This window comes from Sinocyclocheilus anshuiensis, unplaced genomic scaffold (genome assembly GCF_001515605.1).
Source record: "Sinocyclocheilus anshuiensis isolate Anshui unplaced genomic scaffold, SAMN03320099.WGS_v1.1 scaffold1517, whole genome shotgun sequence".
NCBI lineage: Eukaryota > Metazoa > Chordata > Actinopteri > Cypriniformes > Cyprinidae > Sinocyclocheilus > Sinocyclocheilus anshuiensis.
Window position 1 is genome coordinate 69,930 of NW_015540950.1, and position 20,675 is coordinate 90,604.

The 20,675-nt window shown below is 33.9% G+C and overlaps 1 protein-coding gene and 1 pseudogene across 1 annotated transcript in view; both read right to left on the reverse strand.

Annotated features, from left to right (window-relative positions):
- Positions 1 to 7,726, reverse strand: part of LOC107689933 (beta-1,3-N-acetylglucosaminyltransferase radical fringe-like) — a 16,319-nt pseudogene extending 8,593 nt beyond the window's left edge.
- A 1,115-nt stretch (positions 7,727 to 8,841) lies between these two features.
- LOC107689922 (collagen alpha-1(I) chain-like) overlaps positions 8,842 to 20,675 on the reverse strand; it is a 33,632-nt gene continuing 21,798 nt past the window's right edge. Inside the window, exons 38-51 of the mRNA XM_016488101.1 lie at positions 20,251 to 20,304; positions 19,596 to 19,757; positions 19,388 to 19,495; positions 17,957 to 18,064; positions 17,801 to 17,854; positions 16,468 to 16,575; positions 15,477 to 15,530; positions 15,288 to 15,395; positions 15,154 to 15,207; positions 14,091 to 14,198; positions 13,733 to 14,009; positions 12,407 to 12,597; positions 11,131 to 11,373; positions 8,842 to 10,119 (exon numbers count right to left, since the gene is read on the reverse strand). Of these exons, the coding sequence (XP_016343587.1) occupies positions 9,973 to 10,119; positions 11,131 to 11,373; positions 12,407 to 12,597; positions 13,733 to 14,009; positions 14,091 to 14,198; positions 15,154 to 15,207; positions 15,288 to 15,395; positions 15,477 to 15,530; positions 16,468 to 16,575; positions 17,801 to 17,854; positions 17,957 to 18,064; positions 19,388 to 19,495; positions 19,596 to 19,757; positions 20,251 to 20,304 (1,776 nt within the window). The 3' untranslated portion in view covers positions 8,842 to 9,972. The remainder of the gene's footprint in view (positions 10,120 to 11,130; positions 11,374 to 12,406; positions 12,598 to 13,732; positions 14,010 to 14,090; positions 14,199 to 15,153; positions 15,208 to 15,287; positions 15,396 to 15,476; positions 15,531 to 16,467; positions 16,576 to 17,800; positions 17,855 to 17,956; positions 18,065 to 19,387; positions 19,496 to 19,595; positions 19,758 to 20,250; positions 20,305 to 20,675) is intronic.

Genomic DNA, 20,675 nt, shown 5'->3' on the forward strand with positions numbered 1-20,675 from the left:
AGTGCTGTCAAACGATTAATCGCGATTAATCGCATCCAAAATAAAAGTTTTTGTTTATGTAATATGTGTGTGTGTATTGTGTATATTTATTATGGTTATACAGTATAAATACACACACATACAATATATGTTGGAAATATTTATATGTATATATTTATATAATTTATATTATAAATATATTTAATATACAAATATAACATTTTTCTCAAATATATGCATGCATGTGTGTGTATTTATATATACATAATAAATATACACAGTACACACACATATATTATGTAAACAAAAACTTTTTTGGATGCGATTAATCGCGATTAATCGTTTGACAGCACTCGTTTTTAAAAAATAGTTTATACAGTCTATATAGTTTTTTTATATTTATTTGTTTTAATTATTTTAGTACTCTTAACTTTTTATTTTTATTTCAAGTAACAACTTTTTTTGTTTTAGTTAGTTTTAGCTATATATTATATAAAATATAACTAGAAATAATTTTCTATATTAACAATACATTTATTTTTTTTATTAGTTCCCTCACAAATCCCATTTTTGGGAAACCCTGGGTTCCAGTTCATATGCATAAACACATACATTCTGCATAATAAACTGGGGTATATGAGAAAGCGTTTTAGCAAAAAGGATGCAAAAGTACAACGAGAGGCAAAAATTTTAAATCCATGAACATCTCATTATATCTAATTTTACTCTAAAATATACAAAATTATGGTTTCCAGAAGTAAAAATGATGAAATACCACATAATTACGGTGAAAAACAGTAAAGGGACATTCCCAGAAGTCCCTGTGTGACATTACATTTTATATCAGTAATTTTGTTTCTTCTGCTTATTCATCAGTAATGAACATTAAGGTATATTATGTTACATTATATGATTATGATATTCAGTGAATGTGTATTGCATTATTTTAGTGTTGTGTGCTACATTGATGGTGTTTTCTATTTTTGTGGCATGCCACTTATAATGAACTCAGATTTTCACTGTACAAGCTGCATTATCAAGGTGTTTATCAGTACATTTTACAGTAAAATCTGTTTGATACCAATATACTATCTTGTAAAACCCGAAACATATTTGTTCATACAGTGAACTTCTGACAACAACAGCTGTCAGTTTTTAACATAAATTCGACTGGAGTCACTTCATGAGCATTTTACCGATCATTTGAGAAACTATTGTCATATCATACACGCAGAAACTTAAAGGTCTTCACAACAACCCGACAACATAAAAGTTCAGTTTAACTTGAAGAAATTGTGACAAAAACATATTACTATTGTATAGTAGAACGGATGTACATCTCAACATAATAGTAACACTAATAATAATATAATAATTACTATTATAACTTTATTTTTAAAGGAATAATCACACAATTTTCTTCCATATTTTAACTTTAAAAGCAAACCTCTGTTTTACCAAAAAATAAAAGGGTTTGTTTAATATTCATTTGATTAAAGGAAAAATTAAATAAATTTTTTAGTTATATATAGCCTAATATATATAAATTAATTTGATCAATTTATTTAATTACACATGCTTTTTGATTGTTAAAATTTAATTAAACCATTCAAATGGAATCCAGAAAAATTACAATGGAAAACAGAATTAGGTAAAAAAAAAACAGGATTTGAGAAAAATAAAATGTATATCATAGGGCCCTAAAAATTTTATTTTTGTTAAACGTTCAATACATTGTTGTAAAATTGTAAGTTTCATGATTTCAATTAATGAGATATGAGTACTAAAATTTCCATTCTAAAAAACATTCAAACGGAGTCCAGAAAAATTAAAACAGAATCCAGAACAATTCATATTAAAAAAAAAAAAAGAAGAAGAATTTGGCAAAAAAAAAAAAAATGGAATATGGGGAAAAATAAAAGACTCCACAAGGCCCTATGCTTCATATGACTTCCACTACTGCTCATAGGCTCCAACACTGGAAATGAAAGGCAATCTTGAGAAACACTTCGAGAAAGTCTAGGATTGGATCTAGGATTGTTTTTGCCAGCGTTGAGGGTTAAAGCTTTCCAACTTTTTTCCAGCTTTTTTAAAGGACATGCGTTTCCAACAAAATGAACTCTTCAATATGTATGCGTTTATCATCTGTAGATACTCTTTGGACCCTCTTCAGAAAATGTACAAAACATCTTAGGACGTTATTCAAGTAGAAAGTCATAAAAGGAAAAAGCCTGGTGGACTTTGTCCCAAAATGCAATGGCGCTGCACTGTTTTACAGGTTAAGTCAATCTGGGGGCCCCTCTGGGCACCGCACTCGGCGCTTCAGAGAGGCCTCAGGAAAGGGGCGTCTTTGGCAGTCAAGTGAATGTTCTTGATGAAAGCTAACACACACACTCTTGTGTCACACACTTCCTGAACACTGTGTGTGTGTGTTCACACCTAAACACAACCGATGAGTCGAACCAAGCCCTCTCCACACAATGTTTCAATATGGAAGCAAACATTTGTTGCTACTTATGTTTCACCATGCCTTTAAAACATCACAAAATATCCTGAAAATGTTGTACTACAATTGTGTCCCTGCAGCACAAAAGCAGTCTTAAGTCGCTGGGGTATATTTGTAGCAATAGCCAACAATACATTGTATGGGTCAAAATTATACATTTCTCTTTTATGCCAAAAATCATTAGGATATTAAGTTAAGATCATGTTCCATGAAGATATTTTGTAAATTTCCTACTATAAATATATCAAAACTTCATTTTTGATTAGTAATATGCATTGCTAAGTACTTCATTTGAACAACTTTAAAGATGATTTTATCAATATTTAGATTTTTTTGCACCCTCAGATTCCAGATTTTCATATAGTTGTATCTCAGCCAAATATTGTCCTATCCTGACAAACCACACATCAATGGAGAGCTTATTTATTCAGCTTCCAGATGATGTATAAATCTAAATTTCAAAATATTCACACTTATGACTGGTTTTGTGCTCCAGGGTCACATATCAATACTATATTAGTTATCAACCAATATTAGACCACATTCACTGGTATTGTTAATAAATGTTCATGTTAATTAAATAATTGTTCATGCTCATTTATCTTATTTTTTACATTTAAATTATCTTTGCCATAAAGCTGCAGTTTGAAAAAAAAAAAATATATATATATATAATGGGATTTTTCTGATAAAAATTGTGATTTAAAATGAAATTTTCAAAATTACAGGTTTGCAGTGCTTTTTTGTAGAGCTGCAGAATTTAGCCAAAATTTTGTTATTATGTATCAATACAGCTATAAAATAATAATAACAACAACAATTATTATTATTACTACTAAATAAAAACACAACAGTACAAAAAAAAACCAAATAAGAACAGTATTGTAATATTTCACTGTAGAATTAAAAATTTTTTTTTATTAATTTACAAACAATAAATAATAATGTTAAATAATGAGCTGCTGACATGAAAGAACACATCACGGTAAAACACGCAGCGCAAATATTTACTGCAGCTTTTGCAATTTGATAATCACACCAAGACATTTTGCGATTTCGGTTTTATTTCAATTAATCGTGCAGCCCTATTATCTATAACACTTATTTTGATCTAAATGTTTTTAAAGTTAATTTAATAACACAGTTAAATGTAATCTTTAGCAAATCTCAAAAATAATATATATATATATTTATTTTTCATATTTTAATGTTGTGATGCCTACATTCACTTTTAAGTGACTGGTTTTAGGTTTGAATGTTTTATTTCTTTTTTTATATACACCAAATAGCATAGATTTTACCCATACCATGAAAACACATATTATCAAAAACATGATGTAAAAAATGCTTTCAAACCCAATGAGCTCAGTGCGGTCAAATGATTAATCGCATCCTAAATAAAAGTTTTTGTTTACATAATAAATGAGTGTGTACTGTGCATATTTATCATATATTTATAAATACACACACATGCAAGTATATATTTAAGAAAAAATTTGTTTATATATTAAATACATTTATATATAATATAAATTACAAGAATATAAATGGGTCAAAGACATTAAAAGTGATTTTATGTCCATAGAAAGCATTAAATGTTAGTAAAGCGTCTACTTTTAAGGTTTCAAATAAGTTCTTGGAGAATAAAATTGTCAAAATTGGTTGAAATAATGTTACATTGTCATTCAGTGTAACACAATATTTATGTAAGAATTTAAACAACATGCTTATTCTGACGTGTACATATTAAAATATATAAAAGAATAAGGGAGCGTATTACATTTTATTGAGTTTTAAATGAGTAAAAAATTCTTACTGACAAATGGGCAAAACCTAGGATAGTGGAAAATTTTAAAAATTTAAAATTACAACTAATTAGTATTTGTGGTGAAAGTAATTAGTCTTTTAATATGTCATAAATTGATTTTTGTTGTAAATATGCCTGACAAGATTGTTACACTGAATGACATTTTAGTGGGTCTCTTCTGTAAATCAGGGGAAAACTGTATGATATTTATTTTTTGCTCAGAAAAACAAAATTGTATTTATATATACATAATAAATTCACACAGTACACACACACATATTATGTAAACAAATCTTTATTTATCTTTATTGCCATTAATCGTTTGACAGCACTGAATGAGGTCGAATAAACTTGGTCATGAAGTCATGAAACTGATCCAACACAGTTAATAAGATCAAAAAATAATGTATTGGGAGTTTGAGCTCAGAATAATTGACTATTGAGTATTTATAATTCAAACAGCTCCCTGTTCCTTGGCTTTGGACACCCAGGTCTGGGACAGGAGCTGCAGTCTGGACCGGTGATATTTCCTAGTGGTCTTAACAGCAATAAAAACGTCTCTCAGATCTAAAGAGGAGTCTCTGGATGGGGACCCAGGGGAGCGTGTGTGTGACGGGCGCATCGTGGCTCCTGTGGAGCTGGTGTCTGGGCCTGTGCAGATCCGTCTGACGCCCAGGAGGCTGTAAGCAGGGAATAAGGAGCACCAGAAGGACACAGAACGCCAGGGAAATGTGGGATAAGTGCATTCTTCCTGTGCTCAACCGTGCCCACCCTCACTGCATCGCTGCGGACCCTGCGCAAACAAAACCACACGCGCACAGCAGGAGCTTTACATTAAACAATCATCTTAAAGGCACAATATGTAGGTTTTTGCCACTAGAGGTCGCGTTTTCAAAACTATAACAAAGATGAAGCTTGATGACGCTATGAAGGAGGTTCTATGGAAGCCCGTTTCTGCCACGGAATACAAAAATAAAAAAAGTTTATTGCGACTTTTTATGTCGCAATTCTGACTTTTTTCTCAGAATTGTGATATAAACTTGCAATTCTGAGAAATTAAGTCACAATTGCGAGATATAAACTTCCGAGAAAGTCAGCAAAAAGTCAGCAATTCTGAGAAATCAAGTCAGAATTGCGAGATATAAACATGCAATTGCGAGTTATAAAGTCAGAATTGTGAGACATAAACTTGCAATTCTGAGAAATTAAGTCAGAATTGTGAAACAAACGCAATTCTGACGTTTTTCTCAGACATGCAAGATATAAACTTGCAATTTTGAGAAAACAAAAGTCAGAATTGTGAGTTTGTATCTTGCAATTCAGACCTTATTTCTCAGAATTGCTTGTTTATATCTCACAATTCTGAGGAAAAAAGTCCGAATTGTGAAACAAACGCAATTCTGACGTTTTTCTCAGACATGCAAGATATAAACTTGCAATTTTGAGAAAACAAAAGTCAGAATTGTGAGTTTGTATCTTGCAATTCAGACCTTATTTCTCAGAATTGCTTGTTTATATCTCACAATTCTGAGGAAAAAAGTCAGAATTGCGAGATAAAAAGTCGCGATTACCTTTTTAATTTTTTTATGCAGTGGCGGAAACGGGTTTCCATAATGTTTACAAGATGAGGTAATAAATACATTTTTTTATCACCTGTACCTCCCACAGTTATCAAACAATAATCAAACAGCAAATAAATTATACAGAGAAAGTGAGCAAAGAATATTTACATTGTCAAAGAACATTATGACTGATTTTGGTCTAGCATGAGTTTAAGCACACTCAATCAGTAAAGCTGTGTATACATGGTTTGATTAATCAATGTCTTATTTACATCATAAGTACATCTGCACTTTGTTGTTTATGAAGAGAGAATTCACGTGAGAGCTGAAATCAGTCAGCGAGTGCATGCAGTGAACAAAAACTCATCTAAACGCCTCTGGTTTTCACTGGAGGAAGCATTATTATGGATTATGGACTCGCATTTTAGTTAAAAGCGTCTTGATGATGGATTTGTTTCAGCTTTTGTCTTCTCCAGATGTTTGAATTGTAAGATACAAACTTACAAAGTTGCAATTGTGAGAAAAAAATTGCAATCTTACACAAAAAACAACAACTGCGAGATGTAAAATCAGAATTCAGCTGAAATGTAAATGATGTAAACTTATTCTGTGGCATAAATAAGCATTCATACATTGCAGACCAGAGCACGTGAGCAGTATCGAGTCTAATCTAGGGCTCACTGCTATGCATCCTGAACACACACAATTAAATCATATGTTCATTCTTTTAGCATACTTTGACAAAATTAAGTTTGATTGGAAAGTACTTTTGGTGCAAAAATTGTTGAGCGTGGTCAATGATGCCAGAAAAATGCACATAAATCATCACATCATAAATACTCAAATGGCTCGATTTTTCCACTCTTTGTTTAGATTATGACAGTTTTAAGGTTTAGTAGTGTTGTAATCATTTTTTCTGTTTTAAGATTTTAAATCTGCACCTGGGGGTAAAACTTTATTATTATTATTTTTTTTTACATATGCACTTTAAACTAAAGCATTATTTAGTCTTATGGTTACTGTTAAAAGATTTAATGTTTATGAATTAGAATTTGATATAAATTACACTAGACCTACTATTAATCACATATGTGCATTTATTCTTAACTATTAAATGATGAATTGCTGTGTTTAGTAAATAAAACAAAACTGACAAAGCATTTAAAACAGTCTGCATCTGCACATGTAAAAATTAACATGTATGTGTATATGTTTGCAATAAATTGACATGTTTAAAGATTGAAAATGTGACTGGGAAGAGTAAATCTAAATAAATGTCCAATCAAGTTTTAAGGTGACATATAAAGAAAAAAAAGGTTGAAATCTGTTAATTTAACATATAAAAAATATGAATAATCAATATAAAAATGATAAACAACACATGATGGGACATAAAAGTGTGCAAAGTTGAAGAAAAGTAAACCATAATGAATGATTACTGCATCCAAACACCTTGTTAGTTACATGAAAAACACTCGGGTACTACAGTGTTCAGTGATGTCCAGCACACAACAGTGCACTGCTATGGTACCATGTCCAAAAAACACTTTACATAAAGTGATTTTAGGCTTAATTTTGACGCCAGGGTCTGAACTGAAGTTACCTGCTCTATATTATTTAGCGTTTCTCTTCACAGAACCCGCACAGAGGTCAAATAAAGCCACTCTTACACCACAGCTCGGCTGTGTTTGGTGCTGTTTAATGTCAACTACACTGTCCTTCTGTAGCTGCTAAAGCGCATGTTTGACGTCAGCGCCCTCTGGCGGATGTGACGTGCCAGCGCAAGGAAGTCGTCATGAAGTCCTTGTGGTTTTTGTAGTTTTGAGAGTCCTGATGATGTCTCTTTGGAACATAAAACTGTTATTCTTGGTTTTACACATTATGAGCGAGAAGTGTAACTTTTGTAAGAGGGAGCCTTTTTCCTGACACTTCTAATAAGAAAGCTGTGAAAACCATGTTTTTTTCTAAATGCACTTTATTTATTTATGCTTTCTGGCATATATTACACTATTTTCTGTATTTATTTATTTAGGTTTTTCATATGCATATTTCTTAATAGGCTATGCACATCTTAATTTTTTTTTTCAGTCTTACCTAAGATTAATGTTTCAACTTTTAGCTAATGGTTTTAATGTTTAATTAGAATTTCATATAAATTATAGCTATTACTGTTAGTCTTTTTTAACTTGTGTCAATAGAAACGTATGGATTTAATCATTTCTATAACTATTGCACTATGAATTTAAAATGAACATAACTCTCAACTGGCTTGGCTTTTAAAACAGCCTGCATCTGCAGCTTTCTACAAAAAAAATGTAGAAACGTAAACAATAACAGAAGATGTCTGCTGCCCTCATGTGTCTGTAAGACGAAACACAACTATTTCTAATTTATTATGTTGTAAACAGCTGAGTAGAATTTTTTCATTTATCTTGATTTTGTAACATCATAAATGTCTTTATCATCACTTTTGATCAATTTAATGCATCCTTGCTAAATAAAAGTATTCATTTCTATAATTAAAAAAAAAAAATTATAATGACTCCAAGTTTTTGAATGGTATATGTGAGTGTACATTTATTCATTTTTTAAATAAAACTTTTAAAATCATAAGCAAATTGTTGAATGGACCTCTAAATGTGTAGGTATAGGGGTTGAGAATCACAATTACAGTGTTGTGTTTGCTGTCTTTTGTGAAGCCCAGTTATGATGCATCTGGTTTTTACCAAATTTAAGTTTGACTATAGGACCATTTTTTTCTTGCTAGACTGTATACATAAATAGTGGAAAGATGTTTGTTCGTGAAGTATTAAAATGTACACCGACGATCTGCTGTAGGTTTACTCTTGTTTAAAAATGTGTATATGAATGAATTTGCTAATGATTACAAACATTACTTTTATGTTGAAAAAGAAACATTTTCTGATATACAACCCCACATGCATCCCAAGCACAACCCCCTGGAAATAAAGCAGAAATTAAGGTAGTTGAGTGAAAGCATCGTGGTTTGTTTAATTCGTGCTTAGAGAAAGGCATCGAGGCCACGGCAAGAAGATAACATATCCAGCATCCAGTTGACCACATAAACATGCTTTATTTCAACATCCAAAATAATTAAAAACATCTCGAAATACTGTACATGTACAAAATAAGTACAGATCCTTTGCTGGAACCATCGGAGGGTCTGTTTCGCTTCTGTGGGTGTTCTTTTTTGCCGCCTTGAGAAACCCTTCACTGAAAACAAGTCAAACAAACGAAAACAAAAAGAGAAAAGAGATGTGCATTGCATTTTGAAAGTAGAAATCTGGAAACGAGGGGAGCGGCATGTACAGACAAAAATAAGACTTCTCGGGAAGGTGGAACGGAGACGAGACGAACTGGCAATCAGTCCATCCGCTTAAGCCATATCAGATTAAGTGCAAATCTACAGTAACCAGCTGTTTTATTCTGCTCGTCTGCTGACTCTTTGATAAATGCATCACATTGACATTCTGCTGACAGCTAGCACCAAAACAGCCCTGCGAGTGACAGCACCAAAACAAACGCGTAGCACCTTTTCATACCTGTTACTAATCGCTAACAACCCCAACACCTGTTTTTGTCCTGAGGTAGCCTTTACTGTATATCAAGATGACGTTGCACCATTGAGCTAACTGTGATGTTTGGTGAGTTTTTCTCACTTGGAAGGAACAAGACACTCGGCTGTCGTTTCTCATATTTATTCAACACCAGAGAATGGTACATTAGCATTTGCTTGCTTCTCATTGTCCTTTTGCAGTGGTCAAAAAAACGGCACAAAAAGTCACCAGGTGGTCATTTTTCTTTGGACTCCAAGGGGGCGTGGCGTTTTACAAGTATATATTATTTTCTTGTTGTCAGCTGATGCAAATGATTCTTGCTAAGATGGCGATGCTGGCTGATGCAGTGGTCCTCAATTTGGATTTAAGAAGGTTATTTTTCTCGAGATGGGAATCGCACCGTCCTCAGGGACTCAGGGTTAAGCACATGGACCGATTGCAGCCGAATAAGAGTTCGTTTTTTTTTTTTATGAACAGGAAAAGATTTGAAGATGTCTGCTAGAAAAAAAAAACAGCAAAGTCATGTCCAGATTTTTCTTTTTACAAGAAGCAGACCGGACCAACTTCTACGCCGAATTCCTGATCGGGAGCACCAATGTCCATAGGAGCGATATCAATGATTGGCAGACGAGATGTTTTCGTTGTCTTGTAGTCAATGACTGTCTTGCCCCATGTGCCAGTGTGTGACTGTGGAGGAAAGCAAGTGAGAAAAAGACAAATGAGATTGATAGAGCAGCACTCGTGCATTTTTTGTAGCTCGAAACCCCAAATTTAGCATTTCAGTGCTTCCTGAAATCAACGTGTGTCAGTCTGTGGTTAAACACAAGCTCAAGACATATATAAAACACTTTATTCTACAACATAAAATGCATCAGAACCCCCCCTGGTGCTGATTTTCCCAAAGCTTTTATTAGTCTTGAAAAAGGTGGCTGCTAAAAATGAGTCTACAGAGGTAACTATTTTAACTCAAACTTACAGGGAAAATCTTTTTAAATAAAGATCGAAAAAGCTGTCGTAAACTAGCGATGGTGAAGTCATTCTACTGTGGTGCAGTTCTTCTGACTTCTGGCGATTGCATTTAAGCTTCAAAATTAGCTCATTTGTGAAGAGTATCAAATGTCAAAGAATCATAAACTTGCGTTTGTCACAAAGCTTATAATAAACCAAAAGCTAATGGAAAAATCCTATGGGTTTTAGTTTGATGCAGACTACAAAGATAAGTCATTCCTGAAGAGCTCCATATAAGTAAAATTACGAGGAAGGAAAGAGACACAAATGTATCCCTGGAGCACATAAGCAGCACAGGTATATTTGTAGCAATAGCCAACAATACATTGTATGGGTCAAAATTATAGATTTGTCTTTTATGCCAAAAATCATTAGGATATTAAGTAAAGATCATGTTCCATGAAGATATTTAGTAAATTTCCTACAGTAAATATATCAAAACTTAATTTTTGATTAGTAATATGCATTGCTAAGAACTTAATTTGGACAACTTTAAAGATGATTTTCTCAATATTTAGATTTTTTTGCACCCTCAGATTCCAGATTTTCAAATAGTTGTATCTCAGCCAAATATTGTCCTATCCTAACAAACCATACATCAATGGAAAGCTTATTTATTCATAAATCTCAATTTTGACTGGTGACTGGTTTTGTGCTCCAGGGTCACTTATGAGATGAACAAGCGCTCACCGTGCAGCCGTCCTCGCTGACTCTGTATGTGAAGCGGCTGTTGCCCTCGGCTCTGATCTCGATGTCGTTGGAGCCCTGCAGCAGCACAGCCTTCTTCAGGTTGCCTGTGGTCTGGTCCATGTAGGCGATGCTGTTCTTGCAGTGGTAGGTGATGTTCTGAGAAGCCTCGTTGGACATCAGACGCATGAAGGTCAGCTGGATGTTAACATCGTCTGGATCAGAGCCTTCGCTGCCATACTGGAACTATACAGAAGACACAGCACAACATGACTGCCATGCCATATTTCCAGAGCACTAGTGAAGATGCTGCAGTGTTGTACTCTTATGCTCCAAAGAGCATCTTATGCTTGAGTGGAAACGAGAAAATCTTTGTTTTATTGTTTGCGCAAAAGTTCACATAATCCAAGTCAAAAATTTGATTAATGACAGAAATAATGCAGAATCTGACATTTTTCTTTCATATTAAGCTATATTTATAGTTCTAGGTCATAATCATAATATACGTCAAAAATTAGATTAATGACGGAAATAATGAGGAATGTGACATTTTTCTTTCATATTAAGCCATATTCATAGCTCCAGGTCATTAATCAAATTGTTTTTTAAAACAATTAAAAAACTCTATTTAAGAAAAATCTTTTATGTAAATTTGTACACATAAACATGCATTTTAAAATGTGTTTTATACAATGTATTTCATAAAATGAAAGAAATATTTTAAAATTCTGAACTATTACTAATTCTAGGTTATTAATTAAAGTTTTAAGTATCTAATATTTGAATTAAATTCAATAAATATTCTTAAAACTATATATTGTTTAGGTTTTATATTATATTATATTATATTATATTATATTATATTATATTATATTATATTATATATTATTTATGGTTTGCTGGAACTTTTTTCAGTCTTCTGATCCAACTGAAAATCTATATTGTGCATATAAATACATTTTTAATATATTTTTAATATTTGTAATAAATTCTAAAATAAAATAAATATTTCAAACGCTGGACTATTTCTAGATCATTAATCAAATCAAAATCAAAGTTTTTAGAAAATTCACAAAACATATTTAACATTCACATTTACTCCTTATATATTTATTTATTTATTGTTTGTTTGTTTGTTATAACTGGTTTCAGACTTTTATTTATATGTGTACATAAACATGTATTTAAATATTATTTTAAATGTCAAATATATTTTAAACAATGTAATGTATTTGATAAATTCAGTTTTTTTCTCAGACTGTATGAGCTCTTGATGTACCTGGAAGCCATTGGGCATGGACTCTCCAAACCAAACGTGCTTCTTCTCTCTGATGTTCTTGCTAGTGTACCAGTTCTTCATGGGAATGGTGTTCTGAGATGGACTGACGCAGGTCTCACCAGTCTCCATGTTGCAGAAGACTTTGATGGCATCCAGAGGAGAGCCCTGGTTGGGATCCACCCAGTAGGAACCTTGCAGCAAACACAGGTTCAAGTGAATTTCAGAGCTTCGAAATGCACGTCAAGTACAACACACAGCAGCTAAAAATGGTTTGAAGTCAGTTCAAACCATTTCTATCTTTTGCTGGAGTGTGTCAGTAGGAAATATCAGTTTACATTTCCAAACATTAATTTGGCTATTAATTGTAACAATGCAGTGAGATTTATGTTTGTGCTGCACACAGAGATCTGATCTGATCATCATCAGTTTGTCTGGAGTCACATGAAGAAACAGAACAAACTGAGACAGACTCAATCCAGAAGAACTGTGGCAACGTCTCCAAGATGCTTTACAAGTAACTCGAGTTACATAATGAGATTACTTTTTTAAGTAAATAGTAAAGTAACAAATAACTTTTTAATTTAGAAGGAAACATCTGAGTTACTTTTTCAAATAAGTAACTCGTTATTTTGTTTCCATGTGTTGAGTGACAGCTCTGGTGTTGCCGTGGTGACAGAAATCAGGAGTAAGTGCAGAGCGTTGTGTGTGAACATGATCTTACTGTAGTTCTAGACTAAATATCAACATGTGTTTACTCATCTCACTGCACACAAACACATTCAGTGTTCCTCACAATCAATAAAAACTCAAATGCAAACTCAAAATATTATACAAACCTGCAATAATTAAATATTCAATGATCCAATTCAACCATACTAAGCAAATTTGTGTTTCATTTTTGTTTTTGCTGAATAGTGTTGAACTTTCTTCTGCTGCGTCATATTCTTCATGTGATTAGTTTGAGAGGCGCCCTCTACTGTACAGACGAGAATTTACATTTCCTTCAAAGGAAATGGTTCTGGAAGGGTTTTTACATTTGTAAAATAATAACTTTTTCATATTAAAAACAAACAAGCAAGCCCTGTCCAGATTTAAAAAGTAACTCAAAATTAACGCAACGCATTACTTTCCACAAACGTAATTAGTTACTTTTTTTAGCGAGTAATGCAATATTGTAATGCATTACTTTTAAAAGCAACTTTCCCCAACACTGAAAAGGAATGTTTGGAAATGTAAACTGATATTTCCTACTGACACACTACAGCAAGAGATAGAAATAACTGGCTTAAAACCACGTTTAGCTGGGGAAATATTAATAGTACTGACTGCTCTTCCAGTCTGGATAGCTCATCCTCAGGTCGCGGCACATGCGTGCAGGGTTGGCCTGGGTTCCCTCGGGGCTGCGCATGTTCTCGATCTTCTGGCTCAGAGATTTTAGGCTGGTGTCCACCTCGGTGTCGCGGTCGCGAACGCTGGCGTCGTCGGCTCTGTAGCCTCCACGCATAGGATCTGGACCCTTCTCTCCCTGAGGCATGGGGAGGAACGGCTCGCCGATGCCTGCGGGGCCAGGAGGCCCTGGGGGTCCGGGAAGACCAGGAGAACCCTGGTGAAGAGAGAAAATCACATGAGAACAAAAGCTAAAAAGCTTAATTTAGCAGTAAAACGGTGCTGATTTCAGACTTACAGCAGCTCCCATTTCTCCAGAGCGACCTCGGGGTCCAGGAGGTCCAACAGGTCCGGGCAAACCATTCATACCCTCCTTACCAGCCATGCCGTTAGAGCCAGAAGATCCCTGTCAGCAGAAGAAAACCGTTTGAGGATTAAAACACAGCTTGTCCTGCAGTTTCTCATATGTGAGCCTGGAGCACAAAAGCAGTCTTAAGTCGCTGTGGTATATTTGTAGCAATAGCCAACAATACATTGTATCGCTCAAAATTATCCATTTCTCTTTTATGCCAAAAATCATTAGGATATTAAGTAAAGATAATGTTCCATGAAGATATTTTGTAAATTTCCTACCGTAAATATATCAAAACTTAATTTTTGATTAGTAATATGCATTGCTAAGAACTTCATTTGGACAACTTTAAAGATGATTTTCTCAATATTTAGATTTTTTTGCACCCTCAGATTCCAGATTTTCAAATATTGTCCTATCCTAACAAACCATACATCAATGGAAAGCTTATTTAAAAAAGTTTATTTTACAGCTTGATGCATAGGTGATGCATAAACCTCAGTTTCAAAAAATTGACCCTTATGTATGTTTTGTGGTTCAGATGTTCATTTATGTTTATTTCATGCTGAAACTATTATTAAAGCGGAGGAGACGATCAAACAGCGCCAAAACAGCATCTATTGTTTGAATATAGTAATAAAATGGTAAGAATTTGAAATCGGAGACTTTGTTTCATATTAAAAGTAACAAAGTACAAAACGTATTGCGATTTATTGGATACGATGTTCCATTCATTGACTGAAAACAGGCTAGATTAATTGATTCTTGGGATTTAAGAATTGATATTGCTTTGCAAAAATGAGAATCGGTTAAAATCGAGAATATTTTTATACTTTTATGGTGTTTTGTGGAGTCGGACAGCGCATGGTCCCCGTCTACTATTGCTGTAGGGAAAAGAGCAGCATGCACATTCTGCCAAACATCTACTTTAGTCTTTCACTGCACTGTGAAAAGCTCTATGGGAATAAATTAGGCTTGATATAAAATTCATCATCCATGTGCTACTTACACGAGGTCCAGCAGGGCCAGATGGTCCGGCAGGTCCTTGGTCACCAGGGGCTCCCTAAAAATATTTAGAAATCAACTTGAGTGAGCCACTTGTGAAGGAGTTTGTGGAAGATCTGGATGTTTAGATTGACTCACAGGAGGTCCAGGAACTCCAGCCATTCCAGTGAAGCCGCGATGTCCCTTCATGCCTCGCTCTCCAGCCTCTCCAGCCTCACCCTTATCTCCTCGAGAACCAGCTGGACCCTGCATTACAGAGACCAGAACCATCAGCCTGCTGATGAATAACAAGCTGGATAGAAGCTGATCACAATGAGAAATTCATACTTGACCACCACGAGCACCAGCAGGACCAGCAGCACCAGCAGAACCAGCGGGACCCTGGGAAGAAGTGAGAGAAACAAAACAGCAGAACATTAAACATCCACATGCATGAGATAATTCAGTTTGTCACATCAGCCGTTTTGAACATCATAGTGTAGGGCTTTTAACTAAAACCATAAAAATGTCATTACTTCAATTAAAATAAAACATAAAAAGCATGCTTTTTTTTTTTAGCTAGTTGCCAAAGCAACTAAAAAAGTAAAAAAAAAAAAAAGCATAAAAGTACACTACCAGTCAAAAGGTTCTGAACAGTAGATTTTTGGTGTTTTTTAAGTAAGTCTCTCATGCTCACCAAGCCTGCATTAATTTGATCCAAAATACAGCAAAAGCAGTGATATTGTAAAATATTTTTACTATTTAAAATAACTGTTTTCTATGTGAATATCTGTTAAACTGTAATGTATTTCTGTGATGCGCAGCTGTATTTTCAGCATCATTACTCCAGTCTTCAGTGTCACATGATCTTCAGAAATCATTCTAATATGCTGATTTGCTGCTCAAGAAACATTATTATTATCAATATTTAAAACAGTTGAGTACTTAATTGAACTAAAACCATAAAAAAGGCATTATTTTAAATAAAACAGAAAACATGCTTATTTTTTTAGCTAGTTGCCATAGCAATAATTCTAATTTTCCTTTAGTTTCACTTCAAGTACTAAAAGCTCTATAAATCTATGAATGAAAAATGCAATGCTGAATAAACGAAAACTTGAAATTGAAATGCAATATATATAAATATATAAAACACAAAATATTAACAACAACTATAAAAGTATAGAAATGATACTAAAACAACACTTATATAATGCCACCTGCTGGCATGGATGTATTGCATTTATTTGTTCATTTTAAAAATGCAAACAGAGGCTTTTGATTCAAAGGATTCTGGTAATTTGTTTCATGCAGAATGTGTTTGCGCATAGAAACTCACAGCCTCTCCACGATCTCCAGTCTTGCCCGATGGACCCATGGGGCCAGGAGCTCCAGGAGCACCAGGGGCCCCATGAGGGCCGGAGTTGCCAGACTCACCGCGGTCTCCCTGCAGCAAACAGATGGATTTCAGAGAAGTGCTCTTTCACACTGGAAGCACTTTTAACATATCTACAGCATATGCATTCATTTATTACATATGGCATAAGAAATGCACCCAGATAGGGTGATAATGACTACCATTGATCAATTTTAACAATCTTTATTTATTTAGATTCTTAAAAAATAAGTACAGTATGCTTGTGTTCATATTGCATTGCTTGTTTTTTGCTATTGAGGTGGGATATGGGTACGGTTAGGTTTAACGATGGGTAAAGATGGAGTAATTATAAACTTCTGACAGATGTAATTACATGCAAGTATTTTTTTTTAAATACAAGTACAACGTAACAACAACATGTACGTACACAATAAGTGCATCATATCAATCAAATGATTAATTTTAATGTCAGTGCATAGTAGTATTTTGCTTATTCATTTTATATTTTTTTAAGAATAGAATTAGAATAGAGTGCTAGAGTTAGATAAATTATAATGCATTCAGCTTTTATAAAGCTCATTCTAGAGTTAGAGTGTCAAATAAACATCTCTTCCATCTTTATTTGACCCTCTAACTCTAGCGCTCTCTATTCCAATTCTATTCTTTAAAAAAAGACTTGCACTCTATTCATTTACTAACTGCTTGTTTCCTTCCTATATATATATACTGTATATATATATATATAAACACTAGCTTCTCTATTCTTTTTGTGTTCTGTCTATTTGTTTTCTTTTTATTTATTATACAATTAATAAAAAGCAAAAAAAGGCCTTTAACACTAGCTTGCTCTATTCTTTTTCTATTTTATGTTTTCTTTTTATTTAGTATAGAATTTATTTTGCTACGTGTACTGCGTTAAGCTGAGACTCGTTATAGCACTTGCATATCATTGCTCTTTTGTTGATTTTGATTGCTTCCATTGTCTTTTATTTGTAAGTCACTTTGCATCAAAGTGTCTGCTAAATGACTAAATGTAATGGAATGTAATTATAATGCATTCAGCTTTTATGACCTTGTTTTAATTTAGAGACTAATATTTGTACTTAAAAAAATAATATACAAAACACGTAATACGTAATAGTTTTTTGAGCTAAAATAAGTTGCATGCATGCATAGTTACAAAATGAATCAGAAAACGCTATTTTTGTTGTAGTCCATTTTTAATGCATATTTTTATATAAAAGTTTTTTATGAAAAAGATATTAATGCCTCGACTGGATAAGATTGCACTCACCTTAGGTCCAGGGGGACCGTCACGGCCAGGAGCACCATCATGTCCAGGGTTACCCTGCAGAGATGAGTGACATAACGGGAATAACTCCATCATACTGCGCAGAATGCAGCCGATTCTGGTTAAAGAAAACTCTCAAGATGGGTGGAGTTCGCTCACCTCACGACCAGCTTCACCAGGAGCTCCACCCAGTCCAGGAGGCCCCATGGGTCCAGGAGGCCCTCGCTCTCCTAAAGGCCCACTGGGTCCCTGCTTGCCTGGCTCTCCCTGAGGAGATGAACGAGTGTTGTGAAGAAGGGCAACTAAAGCAAAGGTTTACTGAAGTCAACATGAAATGGTACAGTATTCAGCAGTGTTGGGGAATAACTAGTTAAGGAATTACATAATTTAATTACAAAATAAGGTAACACTTTATTTTAAGGTGTCCTTGTTACACGTTACATGCACTTACCATTATAATAGCAATTAATTATGCATAATTACATGCAAGTAACCCTAAGCCAAACGCTAATTAGTTAATTAATATTACTCAGTAATTAAATGTATAAAAAAATGCAAACATGAGCCTGATGTTTTGGGTGTTTCACTACATCCAAACAGCAACAGAAATGGACAGATTTTGTTCAAAAAGCTCATAAACGTGGGTTGATGTAAAATTCTTCAACATTAAATGGAGTATCTGAACATATTTTTCAGACACGTTCAGATTGTAAGGTTGTAAATTATATGAATGCTTCTTGTCTATAAAACCAACACTCTTGAGATTTGACAGTTTTTATTTTAGTAAGTGATAAGCTGACATATCTTCATTCTTTAAAGCTTTATTCAATATTTTTGAACTCGGCATCAAATTAGGCGTGTTTTTTTTTTTTTTTGCAAATCATCAGAAATGTTTCTTCAAGATGCAGGCTTGTGTTATTGTTGGCTCTTTAATGATTGGGCATGCATAAATGCATTAATGGAAATGTCTGATAAATGCATAAATGATGTGTAAACATTGGGCATGCATAAATGCATTAATGGAAATGTCTGATAAATGCATAAATGATGTGTAAACATTGGGCATGCATAAATGCATTAATGGAAATGTCTGATAAATGCATAAATGATGTGTAAAAGATTGGGCATGCATAAATGCATTAATGGAAATTTCTGATAAATGCATAAATGATGTGTAAACATTGGGCATGCATAAATGCATTAATGGAAATGTCTGATAAATGCATAAATGATGCGTAAAAGATTGGGCATGCATAAACGCATAAATGGAAATGTCTGATAAATGCATAAATGATGTGTAAAAGATTGGGCATGCATAAATGCATTAATGGCAATGACTGATAAATGCATAAATTATGTATAAAAAAGAGTGGGCATGCATAAATGCATAAATGGAAATGTCTGATAAATGCATAAATTATGTGTAAAAATTAAGCCTTTGGTTTGGTGATGCTGAACATTTTGATAAAACATTTCCTAGCACATCAATGAATCCTGCACAATATGATCAGGAATGTGCATTAAGAAAGTAAATGTGGTCAGTTCTGATTTCAATGTTTTAAAACAGCAAATATGAATCAAATCACTTACAGAAGGTCCGGGGAGACCGCCGAATCCTCTCTCTCCTCTTTGTCCAGAAAGACCGACAATACCACGAGATCCAATAACACCAGGGGGTCCAGGAGAACCAGAGGGGCCCTAAAGACCAGACAGCAGAGCAAAGTGAGTGTTTTATTCTGCAGCTCACAGAGTCATGGATCTGTGGTGATGCAAATACGTTTGTGGCTTGATTACTTACAGCAGGGCCATCGGGGCCAAGGCTACCCTTCTCTCCGGAGGGTCCTGAGGGTCCAGAGGCCCCGGCCTCTCCAGGGCGACCTGTGGTGCCTCGCTCACCTCGGGCTCCTCTCTGTCCTTCTTTACCAGCAACACCGGTTGGGCCTGGGGGTCCAGACGCACCCTGAGGCAAAACAGAAGACATGCAATGAGATTAAATGTTCAGACTCGTGACAAGACAAAAATGTACTTTTGCATTCATTTCAAAGCATCCCCTTAGACTTTGAGTTAATATTTAATATAATATATAGTTAATTTATTTAGTTAATATATTTATTGTTATAACATAGTTAATATATTATAGTCAATATATTTCAATAATTTAACGATGCGTCTGCATGTTCACAGTTCTCAGGTGAAAGATACTTTGTGAAAGAATTTGTGAAAGTTACTAGCAATTTCTGAGTGAAAATTTATTCAACAAGAAAGTACTATTTTTAGTTTTTCTACTTTAAAATGGTCCATTAATGTTCACGACATACATGCAAACAAATAAGCATTTAATATTTTTAGTGCTTTGATTATTATTTATTTTAATTTAATTTTTTTGATGAATTAATTAATTATTCTTTTTATTGTTTATGGTTTAGACCTGGTATAGAATGAAGATTACTTACAGAAGGACCTGGAGGTCCGACTCGACCGGCAGCACCAGGGAAACCAGTAGCACCCTATTAATAAACAAACACACTCTGAAACACTGCAATATTATATAGGAGAAGGTATATACACTGGCACCAAAAAGCATTGCTACATATTAAAAAATATTACTGTCAGCGTTTTACGTAACAAAATAATCACACAAATTTAACTTTTTCATTTCAGAGAAAAGCATGTTAGGGGTTAAATTATGAATTCCACTTCTGTGAACTTTACAAGAAATGAGTTTACACTGAATAAATATAAATAAATATAAAAATGTGTGTGTATATATATATGAGTGTGAGTGTGTGTGTGTGTGTGTGTGTTTGTGTGTGTGAGTGTGTGTGTGTGTGAGTGTGTGTGTGTGTGTGTGAGTGTGTGAGTGTGTGAGTGTGAGTGA